General features: G+C 35.2%; 2 protein-coding genes across 3 annotated transcripts in view; one reads left to right on the forward strand and one right to left on the reverse strand.

Moving 5' to 3' along the window:
- Cdc40 (cell division cycle 40) overlaps positions 1-16,965 on the forward strand; it is a 51,735-nt gene that overhangs the window by 20,104 nt on the left and 14,666 nt on the right. Inside the window, exons 3-9 of the mRNA XM_004873979.3 lie at positions 6,337-6,466; positions 9,676-9,759; positions 10,501-10,640; positions 11,436-11,532; positions 12,963-13,102; positions 13,897-13,971; positions 16,124-16,169. Coding sequence (XP_004874036.1) covers positions 6,337-6,466; positions 9,676-9,759; positions 10,501-10,640; positions 11,436-11,532; positions 12,963-13,102; positions 13,897-13,971; positions 16,124-16,169 — 712 coding nt within the window. The remainder of the gene's footprint in view (positions 1-6,336; positions 6,467-9,675; positions 9,760-10,500; positions 10,641-11,435; positions 11,533-12,962; positions 13,103-13,896; positions 13,972-16,123; positions 16,170-16,965) is intronic.
- Mettl24 (methyltransferase like 24) overlaps positions 10,502-16,965 on the reverse strand; it is a 131,981-nt gene continuing 125,517 nt past the window's right edge. For both annotated transcript variants that reach the window (XM_004873978.3, XM_087208683.1), the window contains one exon: positions 10,502-16,601. In XM_004873978.3, coding sequence (XP_004874035.1) covers positions 16,533-16,601 — 69 coding nt within the window. In that variant the 3' untranslated portion in view covers positions 10,502-16,532. The remainder of the gene's footprint in view (positions 16,602-16,965) is intronic.

Here is a 16,965-nt window from a genome sequence, read left to right on the forward strand (position 1 = left end):
GGAAGACTCCGTAAACATCTGTTAAATTCATTTGTTCAAGAGTTCGATTGAGTTCTAGTTTTTCATTACTTATTTTTAGTCTAGTTTATCTATCTATTTGTGACAGTGGGGTGTTGAGGTCCCCCACTACAATTGTATTAGTGCATATATGGCTTTTCATGTCCATTAGTATTTGTTTTATATAGTTGGGTACACTAGTGTTTGGTGCATAGATATTTATGATTGTCATCTCTTCCTCTTGGATTCTTCCCTTTACAAGGATGTAGTGTCCTTCTTCATCTCTCTTAATCAGTGCTGGTTTGAAATCTACTTGATCTGCCAAGAGCATAGCTACTCCTGCTTTTTTTTCAGGTTCCTGTCGCATGCAGTATTGTTTTCCACCCTTTAACTTTCAGTCTATGAGTTTCCTTTTGAATGAAGTGGGTTTCTTGTATGCAGCATATTGTTGGATTTTGCTTCTTGACCCATTCTGCCAGTCTATTTGTTTTAATTGGTGAATTGAGACCATTAACGTTGATGGTTATAACTGAAACGTATTGACTTGTCATTGCCATGACTTTTTCTTTTTGTTAGGTTCTCCCCCTTTCCATTTAATTTCTTGTCATGCCAGATGGGTTCATTCTGCTTTGCTTCCTGGGGTTGTGACCCTCAATGTCTGTTCCTAGGATATTGTGTAAAATTCTTTGGAGTGCTGGTTTGGTATTCACGAAGTTCCTAAGGTGCTCTTTGTCATGAAAGTATCTTATTTCTCCATTCATTTTGAAAGATAGTTTTGCAGGGTACATCAATCTGGGTTGGAGGCTGTGTTCTTTTAGGACTTGGAATATGTTACCCCAAGCTCTTCTTGCCTTGATGGTTTGTGTTGAGAAGTCTGCTGTGATTCTGATGGGCTTTCCTTTGTATGTGATTTGTTTCTTTTCTCTGACTGCTTGGAGAACTTTGTTCTTCTGTTGTGTTTCTGGAATCTTAACAATTATATGCCTATGTGTGGATTTTTTTTGATCAAGTCTATTTGGAGTCCTATATGCCTGACTTATCTGTATGTCAAGCTCTTTTCCCCTGCTTGGGAAGTTTTCTGCCATTATTTCTGTGAAGAGATTTTTTATGTCATCTCCACTCTCTCCTGTTTCTTCACTGAGCCCAATCAGTCTTATGTTATTCTTTTTCGCATCATCTAGCAGCTGCTGGATTGATTTCTCATGTTCCCTTATAATTTTAAAGCAATTTTTCTTTTCCTGGTTACTAATTGCACTCTTATCTTCTATATCTGAAATTCTGTCCTCACATTGGCTCATTCTGCTGTGTAGACTTTCAGTGGAGTTTTTCATGTCCTGGAAATCTATTTGCATCTGTTTTATGGATTCCATTTGTTTCTTATGTTGGGATTCCATCATGTTCCTCAGCTCCTCTCTAGATTTATTAATGATGTCTTGCAGTAGGGTCACAATTTCTCCTGTTATCTGAGAAATTATTTCTGATTTCATTTTTTCCAGATCCTCTTTTGTTGCCAGTTCAGTGGGTCCAGGTGATTGAGTATCAGAATGTTCCATCTCATTTCCCTTTGGGGTTGCTGTAGGTGATCTGGAAGTCTGGTTTTGAGACTTATTTATGTGTTTTCTCATTGTGACTGGGGCGGGGGGCTGTTAGCGCCTGCACGGATTACCTCCTCTGAGCTGGGTGAGGTGGGACAGGGGCCAGGAGCAGCGGTAGGGATGGCGATCCAAAAGCCCTTTCCTGTGGGCTGGGAGCAGCTGGAGGGATGGTGGCCAGGAAACCCCTTCCTCTGGACCAGGAGCAGTGGGATGGTGGCTCAGAAGCCCCTCCCTCTGGGCCGGGAGCAGTGGAAGGGATGGTGGCCCAGAAGCCCCTTCCTCTGGGCCAGGAGCAGCAGGACAGAAGGTGGCCCAAAAGCCCTTTCTTCTGGGCTGGGAGCAGCAGGAGGGATGGTGACTGAGAAGCCCCTTCCTCTGGACCAGGAGCAGTGGGACGATGGCTCAGAAGCCCCTACCTCTGGGCCGGGAACAGTGGGACTCAGTATCTTGGTCTGGTGGTCTGGTGTCCTCTGCGCCTTGGTAATGTGGAATCAGTTGGCTGCCTGACTCAGGACCTCGGTAGGGCGTGCACAGACCTGCCTGTCTGCAGCGGGCTGATTCGGCGTGTGTTCAATCTTTTCTTTATTTGTAGAAAATAACTCGATGAATAGACTTCTCACCTTAAATTTGTATATAAATTTTTAAACAATGGCTATTATAAATATTAATGAAAATTTTAACAAAAATATATAATTGTTTTTTTCTTATGTGAACTTAAGAGTTATAATTTTATGTAGTCCACTTTCACTAGTATAAATTTTCTTACTTCCTATGATACACTGCTAAGATAGTGACTCTCAAGTATTTTAGTTTTGAGTACCATTTCCTTATAATACCAGATCTCTTTGTTATCTGCCAGCATCTTCACAAATTAAAAATGCATTTCTCCCAACACTGAATAAATCATTCAGTTGAAAATTGTAAGGATGCTTAACTGTCTTGGGGACATAATGCTGTACATTCTTTCTATATAGTGAACAGAGTTAGTACTTAAATGTGTTTTATTTATTTAAATTGACAAACAACTATATATTAATAATTGTGTACAACATTTGAAATATATATACATTGTGGAATAGCCAAGTCAAGCAAATAAATATATGAAAAACATCAGAGTTAGCATTTTTATAGTCAGAACATTTGAAAACTCAGTAATTTTCAAGAATGTAATACATTGTTATTAACTGTACTCACCATATTACACAATAGATTTTTGAACTTCTCCTATCTAGCTGAAATTTTATAGCTTCTGACCAAATTCACTCAAATTTGGTACTATTCCCCCCATCCTACCACTCTTGGTAACCATCATTTTGTTTTCTGCTTCTTGAACCTTTTTCTGTTGTACATATAAGTGGAGTCATATAGTATTTGTCTTTCTGTGCCTGGCTTATTTCACTTACCGTAACATCCTCTGGATTCATCTGTGTTGTCACAAATGTACAAATGACGGGATTTCTTTCTTTGTTTGAGGCTGAGTAGGATTCTGTGTGTGTGTGTGTGTGTGCGCGCGCGCGTGTGTGTGTGTAACATTCCTTTGTCCATTCATCAGTTGAGAGATACTTAGATTAACTCTGACATGTTGGTATTCCTTTTGGATATTTTGCTAGATCATATGGTAGTTATACTTTTAATATTTTGAGGCCCCTCTATGCTGTGTGGCCTAGTGTCTGGACTAATTTACATTCCTACCAGCAATGTGCAAGGGTTCCCTTGTACAACACTTTGCCAACACTTGATATCTATTGTCTTTTTAATAGTAGTCATTCTAACAGGTGTTAGATGATACCTCATTCTGATGCTGAACATTTTTTCATACACTTATTGCTATGTTTTCTTTTGAGAAATTTCTATTCAGGTCCTTTGCCTATTTTTAGTCACCTTTTTTTCCTTTCTTGCTATTGAGTTGTTTGAATTTCTTATATATTTTGGATATAAGCCCCTTATTAGATATATGGTTTGCAAATATTTTGTCCCTTATGTGTATATGTTTTAGCTAGGGACATTACAGTTGTAATTGACTATAGTTTACTTCAATATCATTTTAGTTAAAAATTGTTAAATACCTTAAATAAGTTATATAGTCATGCATGTGTTTATGAATATATATTCATAGATGGATGTTATATACTCACATATATTGGTATAAAACATTTGAACTCAAATCAACTCAAACTGGGGCCGGGGATTTAGCTCAGTGGTTTCTGCCACCTGCTGCGCAAGCGCAAAGATCCAAATTCGATCCCTGGTACCAAAAAAAAAAGATTAACTCAAACTTGAAAAGAAATATTTGGAAATCAGTTTTGTATATTGTTTATATACTTTGTTTTGGTTTTTTAACCCTCATTATTAACACAGTTGCATATTCACAGAGACCAGGATATTTTTTGAGTAGTTGGGAGGACTTGAGTCCTTCTGAAAAGGTCTCTGCCTCCCTCTGTTGTCATGAATGGTTTTTTTGTTTTGTTTTGTTTTGTTTTGTACCAGAGATCGAACTCAGGACCTTGCACTTGAGAGGCCGGTGTCAGAACCACTGAGCTAAATCCCCAGCCCTGTCATGAATGTTTTTGAAATCAGGTCCAATAACTGCCAATAACCAGACTGGTAAGATGAGCCTGAAATAGATGGATCCTCCTCCCACCCATCATCCTGTATCATTAGAAGATTTTTTTGTTGTCTCCACTCAAATATAAAGAAAACATAAGCACATTTAAATTTTAAGATTGCTTTAGGTAGGGCCAGGGATTTAGCTCAGTGGTTCCACTGCCTGCCTTACAAGCGCAAGGTCCCAAGTTTGATCCCCAGTACCAAAAAAAAAAAAAGATTGCTTTAGGTAGCTTTAATATATGGATCTGTATTTGTATAGAAATTGTAGTTCTTTAACACTGTGAACCTTTTCTTTTTAAAGTGTTTTAGTTTGATATCTATAGCCTGTAGAGGAATTGTTCTATTTTTATAAAATGTTAATAAAATAAGACTGTGGAAATTGTAGTCTTCTTTTCTAAATAGAAAATTACCTGTAAGCACAGTGATTGGTAATTTATTATATGTGACTGGGAGTAACAATAAGGGCAATGGGGATTTTTATGTTCCCTGTGTCCCCACCCTTTATGCCCAGAAATAGCAGATGCTGCTACGTGGATATTTTACTGCAGCAGGTAGTTGGAAACCTTGAAATTTTATGTTTAATTTTAGGACTGTTTCTGTTTTTAAAATAAATTTCATTACTGGTTAGAATTGACTGCAACTTCCAGCATTCAGCTGTCTAGATATTTTTTCCTGTTTCCACCCATCCGGGGACACAGGAAGGATTAATATGGACGGCAAACTTTTGCACTATTCCTTATACTTTAGAATGATTAATAATAAAAGCTTTGTATATGAATCAGATATTTTTTAATTGAAGCATTTTAAACATAGAAGTAGAAACCATCAATATGTAACAATCTCAGAGTAATTTATTTTAAAGCAAAAATAAAAATAAGGCAAATAATCTAATATCTTTTAAATTCAGATTTTCATACTGATTAAGAAAAGATCAATAACTTATATTTGTGGCTCTGTAAATGTATCATAGAAAAGACGGTTTCTAATTATAGTGACTAGAGATGTACTAATGTCAAAATATTACATCAGGACAGTGGGTCTTCCCAAATTCAGATAAAAAATACTCTTTAATATTCACTCTTTCCAAACTGGGAAGCTCACTTTATATTCTATTTAAAAACAAAAAAGAAAACTTGGATTTTCCGAATGCTTTTTATAACTTTTTATAATACTTTTTATAAGTGTGTTAATAGCACCGGACATAATGTATTCTAGTAGTTTTAACCCATTTTTTTCCACAAGTTTGAGGCTATGATTGTGAATTAAAGAATGTTATGATGTAATAAGATGCTTGACTAGGGTTCTAGCTCAACTCTACCAGTTAATAAAATGTTTGGCCCCAGGGGTGGTAAAATACATCATCTTTGCCTTTGTACTTCATTTGTGCCTTGAGAAGAATACGTCTCTAATTTACCAGGATTTTTAAACAAATTAAATAATATTTGGAAAATTATTCTGGAAATTCAAAGCACTATAAACAAATAATAATTGCCTTCCACAGTGTGACTTTTCAAAGTAGGAATCTTTTATTTACATAATTTTTATAGGGATTTTTTTTTAAGTATTTAATTTTTATTGTCTTTTCCTATCCTGTTTTCCCACTGGGATTCTGATTAATCTCTCCTTCATTAATGCTTTCTCTATGCCAGGCATTATGGTAAGTATAGATTTTGTGTCTCTACTTTGAGGAACCCATAATCTAGTGGAAGAGAAACTTTTTTTTTAACTACAGTGCCATTATTAATCACTAAAAATCTCCCATATCATGGTGTAGAATAAAACTAGTTAATTCTTACTTATCCAGAAAACACTTTCAAATAGGACTTCTTTCAGCAGTGGTAATGTAGTAGGCAACAAACCACATGTGGCTACTTAGTTCTACTTGAACTAAGTAGCCACGTGTAGGCTTTGGTGAGCTGAGCTCTTCCATCCCAGGCATTGTCATACAGTGTTAATCAGCCACTGCTCGATTGCACTACACCGTGTGAAGCTAGCATGTCCCCATATAGGTTAATCAGCCCTTGATTTAGAATTCAAAATACATTATATAGTAATTTCATTGATTCCGGCTTTTATATAGTCAGAACTTATGATTTTCTTTCTCTTTCTCTTTGCTTTTTTTCTCAAAACATTGCAGTTTGGACCAGAAAATCCTTTTAGAACACAGCAAATGGCTGCTCCTAGAAATATGCTTTCTGGATATGCTGAACCAGCTCATATCAATGATTTCATGTTTGAACAGCAAAGGAGAACTTTTGTCACATATGGTAAGGTTATGGTAAGATTTAAATAGTGCAAGTTGAGCCTTATTAGAAGTGTGAGTAGGGCTGGGGATTTAGCTCAGTGGTTCCAGTGCCTGCCTCGCAAGCGCAAGGTCCTGAGTTCGATCTCCGGTACCAAAAAAAAAAGAAAAAGAAGAGAGTTGTGCTTGCCATTTTGCCATCTTTGTATCTATGAGATATACTAAGGAGGTGACATATGAATTCAGTTTTACCTGAGTTTCCTTAAATATCTCTGGAATACTACTGCTGGGATATAAAACAAACAGTGATCCTATTTTTAATACTCACGTTTTAATATAACATTATTATAATCTCAGTAATGACTTCTGCAACATTTATATTCTGTAATGCATTGAGTTTATTGTAGAGGCAACCTGCAGAGTTGTTATCAGTGAAGACAGTCTCATTTACTTACTCTATACTTTGGCTTCTAGCTCCTATTTATGGTATTTCTCCTGAGTCTTCTCCCCTCAACAATTTATATGACTTCTGTTGTCCCTTGTTCTCCCTTTTCTCCCTGAGTTCCTGACCTGATTTTTGCTCATGTTACTTGGGGCTTCTCCATAAGATCACTACATTCACTCTGAATTTTCTCTACACTAGTCTGTAGAAGTAAAAAAATAGAATTTTAAATATCTTTAGTCTTACTATGGCCATTATTAACATGAGCTTTAATTTTAGTATTAGAAATTGTGAAAGAAAAAAAAAAACACCTTGCCTCGCAAGCAAAAGGACAAGTTCGATCCCTGGTACCAAAAGAAAAGAAAAAGAAAGAAATTGTGTATTAACATTTTTAAAGGTTAAAAATGTTGTCATGGTTCATGTGAGAATTTCTTGTGCATTAGATTTCAAGTTCCAATTTGCACATTTAAAAATGTGATGTATATATTATACTAATTTTGTGCATAAGACTTCTTAGGTTTTTATTATTTTCTTAAATAAATTCCCAAAAGTAAGCCAAAAATATAAATGTTTTAAAGCTCTTATTATATATTATTAAATTGCTTTCCAAAACTTATTCTACCATCTCCATGTATGAAAGTTCTCTTTCTCTTTACGAAAAATCCATGATTGTTTTTCCTGTTATTTGATAATCAAAATATTATTTCTTTATTTCAATTTGATTTTTCTGGACTAATGAGGTTGAAGATTTTTCCATATGTTTACAATATTCCTTTGCAAATTGTTTATAATCTGTTTTCATTTACCTATTTACAGTATTACTGTTAGTAATCTTAAGGGTATAGTAACAAAATTGGTATTGTAGCCCTTTCACATACAGCTACCAAAAGAAAGTAAGTAGACATTAACTCCATTGAAAAGGTAAAATGAGGGCCCGAGATTTAACTCAGTGGCTGCACCGCCTGCCTCGCAAGTGCAAGGACCCAAGTTCGATCCCCAGTACCAAAAAAAAACAAAACAAATTTCGTACTTGTTTGGGCCAGGGGTTTAGCTCAGTGGTTTCACTGCCTGCTATGCAAGCTCAAGGACCCAAGTTCGCTCCCCTGGTACCAAAAAAAAAAAAAAAAAAGAAAAGGTAAAATGGAAAATAAACTTCAAAAGATAGTTGAACGTGTTTAAGAATTACAGGGCAGATAATATTCATTTATTTGTGAGTAGAAGGGTAGAAAACCAGCTGGGCTGAAATTCTGTAATGTTAAGAGTTAGATCTTGTTTTATCACTGACTGATTTGTTGTAGGATATATGACTAAGTGATTTCTCTTATTCATAAAAGGAAAATAATGTCCACTAGTTACCTGGGATGGAGTTGGTGGGAGTGGCAGTAAGAGATTTTTGCCACAGAGGATGTGGAACAGGAGGAAAGTATGAGTTCCTTTCCTCAGGAACAAGACTGTGGCCAGATGAGTTGGAATTGGTGGCCACACAGAGACAAAGACATCTTTCCTTCTCTCCTTTTCCAAACACATAGCACAATGCCATTTTATATAAATCTTTTGAAGTAGAATTTAAATTCTAGATAAGATTTTATGGTTGAGGTGGGAATTTTTAACTCATGTTGAACTAAATTTTATATGAGCCTCATAAATGTCACATTAAGAAAAATCATGTACAGAACACTATTCTGTACATCAAAAAAGTGAAAGCTAAAATAACTCGTGGGATTTGAACCTGTGATTTCAGAGATTCTACTCCAAAGCTCTTTTTCTGCCATCAAGCTCTCTCTTCTGGCTAAGAACATATTATAATGCTGAAAAAAAGTATGAGCAAATGAACTAATAGCCAGGTGGTTGATTCTATTCTTGCATATCATAAGGGTGAGTTGAACACCTGGATCCTTGGCTTATTTTAAAAATGTTTCACTGACAAATCTTTTTGTTCTCCAAAAGAAACTCCCTTTAATCTTTAGATTAAAAAATAAAAATATCAATATATCCCTAGGATGTGCTTTTTAAAAAATGAATTAGTGCTTTTTATGTATTGCTTTATTGTTCACATACATGAGTTGTTGATATATCAACAACCTAGCATTCTTTTGTGAGGATAATTATGAAAATTTACTATACCAAACATACCCACTTGATTAAAAACTGATTTGACTTTACTTAGGTAGACTTTCCTTAAATTCCCACAGACCAGTAAGACCACATTAATGTGTAGTCACACACTCTAACAAGTTGAAAGAGAGTATTCATGTGCTTGTAGATATCCTTACTTCTCTTACTTAGGTAATAAAGAGTAATTTATGACATCAAAAGATTTCATAAGGTTAGAAGGTTTACTGTCCTTACTGAGAATGATATTTTCAAAACAGTAGCTAGATTTTTTATAATCTTTTTTGTAATAGTTTATATAATTTAATAAATAGTCCTATAATATCCACTACCAAAAAGCAAAAGGAAATAGCTTCTAAACTTCCTAATGTATGATGTATATGTATTTTTAAGCTCAGAATATTTGAAATTAAAGTTTAGTTTCTTGGTCAATATAATGCCAGCATGTTGGATTCGACCTGTAAGATGCTTCTCTTTCTGCTGAAGACATTCATGGTCCAGCCCAAGATTTGGGGTAATTGTTCTTAACAGAAATGGAGCTCAGGAAAGAAGGATTAGTCCTTAAAGAGACTATTTTTGACACCTGAGGAGGACAATGTGAAGTAGATGTATTTGTTTAGAAATAAAATAAATTATAAACAGCAAAATGATATCAGTAATTTACATTCTTTTCCTTTCAGGTTATGCATTGGATCCTTCATTAGATAATCATCAAGTATCTGCTAAATATATTGGTTCTGTAGAAGAAGCTGAAAAAAATCAAGGTAATTTATTTTAAATATATCTCATATATACATATAGTTACTTAAAATTAGTGTCTTGCAATAGACAGAAAAAAACTTTTTTTTTTTTTTGGTATGGGGGATCGAACTCCATACCTTGCGCTTGCAAGGCAGGCGGTGGAACCACTGAACTAAATCCCCGGCTAAAAACTAATATTTTACTAGCCCTTGATTTTTAAAAAAATTGACAAGAGAGTGACACAGTTTAGAGCAATTTAATTTAGAACTATTACAGTTTAGAACTTGCTTTTGCTACTCACTAGCTGTGCTAGCTTGTCATGGAAACAGAGGTACATATCTCTTTGGATTATATGGTGTATTCAGCACCATGCCAACCCTGTAGAAATCATTGAATAAATTATAATCTAATACATAGATAATTTTGGCAGTGGTTTTTCCTCAACATTCATATCAAGTTGCATTTTAATGAGAACAAAAAAATTCATTATGTGCGTCTATGAAAATTGTCTTTAAAAGGTTATTTGATGGCTGGCTGAGTATGTTCTAAAATACTATATGCTCATATTCACCTTGCATCTATTATAAGACAAAGCAATCCTGACTTGTCACAAGCCTTATCAGACCACTGGTATTTTACCTATAAAAAAGAATGTGTTAGTTGCACAAGAACACTTCTTTTATTTTTGTTTTTGTTTGCTTAAACAATCACCTTTTTTTATTAATAGATACATTTGTAATTTCTTTTTGTTATTGTTAATATAGGTCTAACTGTATTTGAAACTGGTCAGAAGAAAACAGAAAAGAGAAAAAAGTTCAAAGAAAATGATGCATCTAATATTGATGGTTTCTTGGGACCATGGGCAAAATATGTGGATGAAAAAGATGTAGCCAAACCATCAGAGGTAAGCTTTGATGTTTTTCATTTTCAATTCAGGTGTGTGCTAGGTCTCTGAAGTATGTGTATATTGATAAACTTGTGATTTCCTTAGAGAACCAAGTGACTCATCAACATTTCTCTGCCTTCATTGATTAAGTACAATTTTTTTTCTTGGAATATCGACATTTATCTTTTTCTGCTTTATTTTATACTATATTTTTTTATTAAAATAGAATATTGAACAATTTTTCGTAAAAATCACCTTAATAATGCTCGTAAGCTACCATGGTTGCTCTTCTGAAACCAGACATTCAAATAACTAGAGAATCAGCCTATCATAGTGAAATTAATAGGTTTCACTTATTTATTTTAAAATCTTAAATGTTATATGGCTTTTTTTAAGATATTATAAATTTTATAAAATAAAACTGTAGAACTCTTCCCTTTTCCACCTCCATAATCCTACTGTCTCTGTTAGCCATATACTATATCCATTATGTGGATATGTTTAATGCCATTCTGTAATCTGCAGAAGAGGTAATCAATCTTTGTTTATGGAAGAGTTGAGCTTATTGTCTGGGGAAACATACTTGTAGCTATTGCTTCACAAAAAAATGTAGACCACATTATAAAGAATTTATAACCAGCTTTGGACATGATGAGGTTCTCAGACATTCATTTTATTTATTTCTTTTTCTTTTTTTTTCTTTTTTTGTTACCAAGGATTGAACTTGGGACCTTGTGCTTGCAGGTGGCAGAACCACTGAGCTAAATCCCTGACCCAAAACATTCATTTTTAAATTCACTGTCATTCCCTTAGGAAGAGCAAAAAGAATTGGATGAAATCACAGCAAAGAGGCAGAAAAAAGGCAAACAGGAAGAAGAGAAACCTGGGGAGGAGAAGACAATCTTACATGGTAATATATTTTTAACACTTCTTTTATGAAAATTTCATATTTACTGTCTCTGCTCATATACCAATTGCCCTTACTGTCAGTTGCTTTAAAATGATTATATTCAGTATAACTGTGTTGAACAGTTTATATTCCAAAGAAGTCCCATAGCAGACTCTTCTTTGTACTAGAAAAAGTAGTGTGATTAATGTTAACTACAGATGATTCTTCTTGACGTGTTAGTTTTTAAAAAGTCATAAAAGAAGTAATTTGAATGGTCTGTAATCTGTTCTTTCCTAAAACAAAATTGAGCCTTTTGTTGTATTAATAGTGCCTCGGTCACTTAACTGTTTTTAACCAAAGCCAAATATTCAGTTATTATCACAGTTAAATTAAATTTTAAAAGAACAAACTTTGTTTTTCATGTGAGTAGATTGAATGTTACTATTCTCCTATTTTGACTGTAGAAGAAAATACATATGTGCCTGTCTATTAATAATTAGTCACACTTAAAGTACACAGCGATTATCTGAAACTATAAAGAATAGCTCAGCAATGATAGTGTTACTTATTCTAATGTTTGTCAAATCACATATTTAGATTTCATGAGGTTGTATTTGGTTCTCAAGCTCCTGTTTTATGTTCAAGGCGTTTATTTAGTACTATGGAGCTTATAACCACAATAGCAGTAACAGCCAATCTTTATTCCATACCCAGTCTGTGCCAGCCATGCTGCTAAATGCTTTCTGTACAGTAAGTATGTCATCAGTACAAGTGATTTTTATCCAGGCCTCATGGCACAACCTTGTAATCCTGGCAGTCTGGAGGCTGAGGCAGAAGGATCACAAGCATGAGCCCAACCAGGGCAATTTAACAACTTAGATCCTGTCTCAAAATAAAAAATGGACGGGGATTTAGTTAGTGTGAAGGCCCTGTTTTTAATCCCAGTACCAGATAGGAAAGAGAGAAAGGGAGATGGAAGAAGAGGAATGCAAAGTAACCAAATGGGAGAAGTGGAAAAGTGAGGAAAAGGATAGTTTTTTGGTTTTTTCAACTTCCTTCCTATCCTGTTTTGTTTCTGCTTCTTTACCAGTGATTTGCACAAGACTCAGTATTATCTTTTGTTACCTCACTATAATTATACTACAGTGAGGTCTTTGTTATATCACTAAAGTATGTGACTGAGTGAAAAAAACTGTCTTATTTAAAGGTCTGATACTCTGAGTATTTAGGGAATCCAAAATATTACGTCTAATTGTAAATGATTACAATTATTTCAGGCATCTAGATTTTAGCTGACTGAGTGATCTTGACACCATCATTAGAGTGTTACTACCTCAGCCTTAATATGGACAATAGCCCCATGAATGAAAGAATTTTTTGTATTTTTAAAACATAAATTTCATGAATGTGCTTATATTTGTTTATTGCTTTCTTTTGCATTTTTGTTTCAGTTAAAGAAATGTATGACTATCAAGGCAGGTCCTATCTTCACATACCTCAGGATGTTGGTGTTAATCTACGGTCCACTATACCACCTGAAAAGTGTTATCTTCCCAAAAAACAAATTCATGTGTGGTCTGGACACACAAAGGTAAGCAGATTTGTTGTTTCTGCTTACTGTAATGCTGTAATAGTGAAGCCGATGTAAAATTCAGCTATTAATGGAACATTCAGTATTTCTGATGATAATGCAGAGAAGTCAAGACAACAGGGAAGTCATATTACAGATAATCTCAGTTATGAGGCTTTGGAGATACCCACTTGTATCAGTCATGAGTGACCAGTCAGTCTCCAAGGCCATCTGGACTGGCCCTGATAGCAGCTTTCAGGTTTGTTATCCAACCCCCGTTCCCTACAAGTTGCTGCCACAATCTGCTTTTGCTTGGGCACCAAGTCACTAAGTAATGGACTAGCGCCTAATCTGCTTAGCCTCAGTAATGTTGCTTGGTTCTTGGGATTATCACATTTCAGAGGTCGTGTTCCTGGGTTTATATTCCAGGGTACTGTTTAAACTAACATAGAGACAGGGTATATGAAAACTTTTGATACTTATGTTCATCATCTGCACAATTTTAACTGTTAATTTCCAGCTCTTTGCAAAGAGCAAAGGGGTTATGTTTAAAAAAAGGAAAATAAATGGGGGCATTAGCAGTTTGATTGACTTGGGACTGCCTTGGGTGAGAAAGTCAATATTAAAGGTTAAAAAAATTTTTCAAATGCTTAGTGTCAATAATGCCTTTCTCTTGGAATACTAATGAAGGTTATTCTGAGCCATGGTGTTTGGCAAAATAGCAAATTAGGTCACTTAAAATATACTTTCTGTTCCTTCATTTCTAGCTATTATTTTAAATCCTTCAGGTTGATAACTGTGATATCTTTTCATAGGGTGTCAGTGCAGTAAGATTGTTTCCCCTCTCTGGCCATTTATTGCTGTCTTGTTCCATGGACTGTAAAATTAAGGTGAGTTTCAGAAGGATAGTACTGTACTGCAACGCTGTTGCTTTGGTTGAATCTGTTCAGTTATTTATAAACAAATTTGGGTTTGTTAGGCAATTAGAAGCTAATTATTTTCTCTTAGGCCCTATGAATTGCAGCTATTTACAAACTGCTTTCCAGACTTGTAGATTCAAATATGGCTCTGTGGTCCAGTTGGCTGGCAAGGCTCTTTAAAGCCCGGACAACTGATGTGAATGTAATCCAATCACTTCAACATTAGACACATAAATACTTAATCACTAATAATGCATTATTTATAGAGGTTTTGGATATGTGACTGAGTTCATTTGTTTTTGAGAATCATAGGAAGAAGAAAGGGTAGATAATAGAAATCCCATTTTTGGGGGAGTAGATAATGTAATTAATCCTTTTCCTTCTGAATACTAGTAGACTTCAAAGAGCAGAAATGCTCCCAGCCCTACCTCTCACTTGTTATAGCCTTAGGAAACTCCATCTTTGCCTTCTGCTAAGCTATTTAGTGTGATTTTTTTTTTTTTTAAAGTCCTAGGGGATTTAGCTCAGTGGTGCCGTGCCTGCCTCACAAGTCCAAGGTCCTGAGTTCGATCCTGGGCGCCAAAAAAAACCAGTGCATGTCAACTTGAATATGTGGAAAGCCTTGAAAAAAAGCTTAAATCTGAAAAGATAGTTCTTAACCTTGTTGTGTCTTCACTGTGTCCAAATCATTGGAGCGTTTCAATAAATACCAGCACTGTAGTGCTCTTACAGCTTGAAAAGTTGAATCATTAGTTTTATCATTTTAAATAATTCATGAATATTAACAATATATAAAGTTAGCTTCTTCTGATGAGAACAGCCATTTAGACATTTGTTTCTAATAGAAAGTTCGTCTCAAATTAAAGTTTGTAGCAAAGAATTCTTATTTCCTTTAACTTTCACTTTATAAAAACTGTATTACTTGACATTATGATCATCTCTGACTAAAAAAAGCATAGAATTCAATTTAGTTTAGTTCTATAAACATTGTTAGCTACCTATTAGGTACTGGGGCCTGAAGATTAAAAGTTACTAAGGTACCGTCCCTGCCCATACAGTGATCATTTCATTCTGATATAAATGATTAGTATAGAGGCAGACACAGGTGCAGGTATTCTGGTTTCAAAGAGGAAGCATACCCTAGTAGGGTTAAGTAACAAGAGGAGGAGTAGAATTTGGGAAGAATGAATAGAATGAATCAGCATGGTGTTTGCTGAAAAATACAACAGTTTTATGGTTACCAGAGCATAAAATGTAAGAGACAAAGAATGATTATAGTCTTAGGCAAAGGACTAGGTCTCAGAGGTCCTTGCCTGGCATGCTACAGGAACTGAGACTTTATCCAGTTGGCCAGAAAATGCTATTTTCAACCACTAGCAACATTGTGAAGGATTGGATTTGAGGCAGGCAAGAATAAAGCTAGTTTTGAGGCTTTGTATTCATCCACTTTAGAAATGATTAGAATTATGAGCCTGTTTTGGTGTCTACCAAAACAGCTTCTAGAATATTTTCATATGTAGAATATTTTCATACAGCTTCTAGAATATTTGTTACTTCAGATAAACACTCCCCAAAAAAGCCCTTCAGTATCAAAATATTATACACATGCTAGTTTTAATAGCATTTAATTCCTTTTAAAGGTAGTTCATAATATTATAAAAGTAGAAACCTTTTGGCACAAAAAATATATAAAATATAGAAAAAGAACAATAAGCCAGGGATTTAGCTCACTGGCAATGTTCCTGCCTCGCAAGCACAAGGGCCTGAGTTCATTGCCTGGTACCAAAAAAAAAAGAACTAAAAAAGAATAAGAAAATGAACCCGCCTGGATTAACTCCATCCATGGTTCTCTTGATATTTTGATATAAATATCTTTGCATCACTTTTGATATAAAAATCTTTATAACTGGATATAAGGGTGTGTATAGGTATTTATTCCAAATGGTAAAACAAACTGACAGCACCTACAACATTTATTAATTAGGTCTCCTGTACACATACAGAGATGCACACATACCACCAGTGCATGAGTATTACTGCTTGGCATCCATGATACCCTGGGTTTAATCCCCTGCACCAAAGCAAATTTTTAAATGTTTCCATTATTTTTTTTTTTCTCCAGCTATGGGAGGTTTATGGAGACCGGCGCTGTCTACGAACATTTATTGGTAATATTTCTTTTTTTTTTCCTTGGCTGTAAATCTGTTTGGAAAGACTTTCTAAAGTACGATGACATCATAGACAGTAATTTTACTACACTGATGTGGAGAAAAATGTTTATAGACTTGAGCTAACCCTAAAAGAAGGAGTAAGTCTCCCTAAGTGGTCAAAGAGAACTAGAAAGTAAGAACAGCAAAAGTGGTATGAGAAAGCATGCTGCTTTGGGAAAATCACATATAATGTAGAATTGCCAGGATACAAGTAAGAGACAAAAGTAGTGGAAGGGGAACAAGGGTTTGGATGATCATGTATGTTGTTCATAGAATTTAGACTCTATCCTCAGAGCACTGGGGAGCCATTGAACAGTTCTTTCAGCAAAGCGTGATTGGAAGTTTACAAGGATGGTGTGGCAATCTGGAGAATACCTTGATAGAGCAAACCTGGAAGAAAAGAAGTGAATTGCACAATTATTTCATTATTTGGATTGGAGATCATGAGAATCTGAACCAAAGAAACAGAAATAGAGAAGGAAAGCTCTGTTAAGAGTTGAATCAGTGGGATTTAGTGATGGGTGGTGAGTGATGAGAGGTGGGAATCTAGGATGACTCCTGGGTGGCTGGAAGAGTGTGGTATCATTCACCAAGGGACAGAACTTGAAGGGATAACAAAGTTTAAACCGTTAAATCTGAGCTGCCAGTGGGATGTAGACATGAACATTTCCAGTGAGCAACAGCCAGATGTTGAGCTTTGAAGCAAGGTTAGGAGTTGGCAGCTGAGGCATAAATGGATGTGACTAAGGGCCAA

Source organism: Heterocephalus glaber, unplaced genomic scaffold, assembly GCF_053883595.1.
Source record: "Heterocephalus glaber isolate CG9 unplaced genomic scaffold, H.glaber_assembly_v1.0 deba00000942, whole genome shotgun sequence".
Taxonomy (NCBI): domain Eukaryota; kingdom Metazoa; phylum Chordata; class Mammalia; order Rodentia; family Bathyergidae; genus Heterocephalus; species Heterocephalus glaber.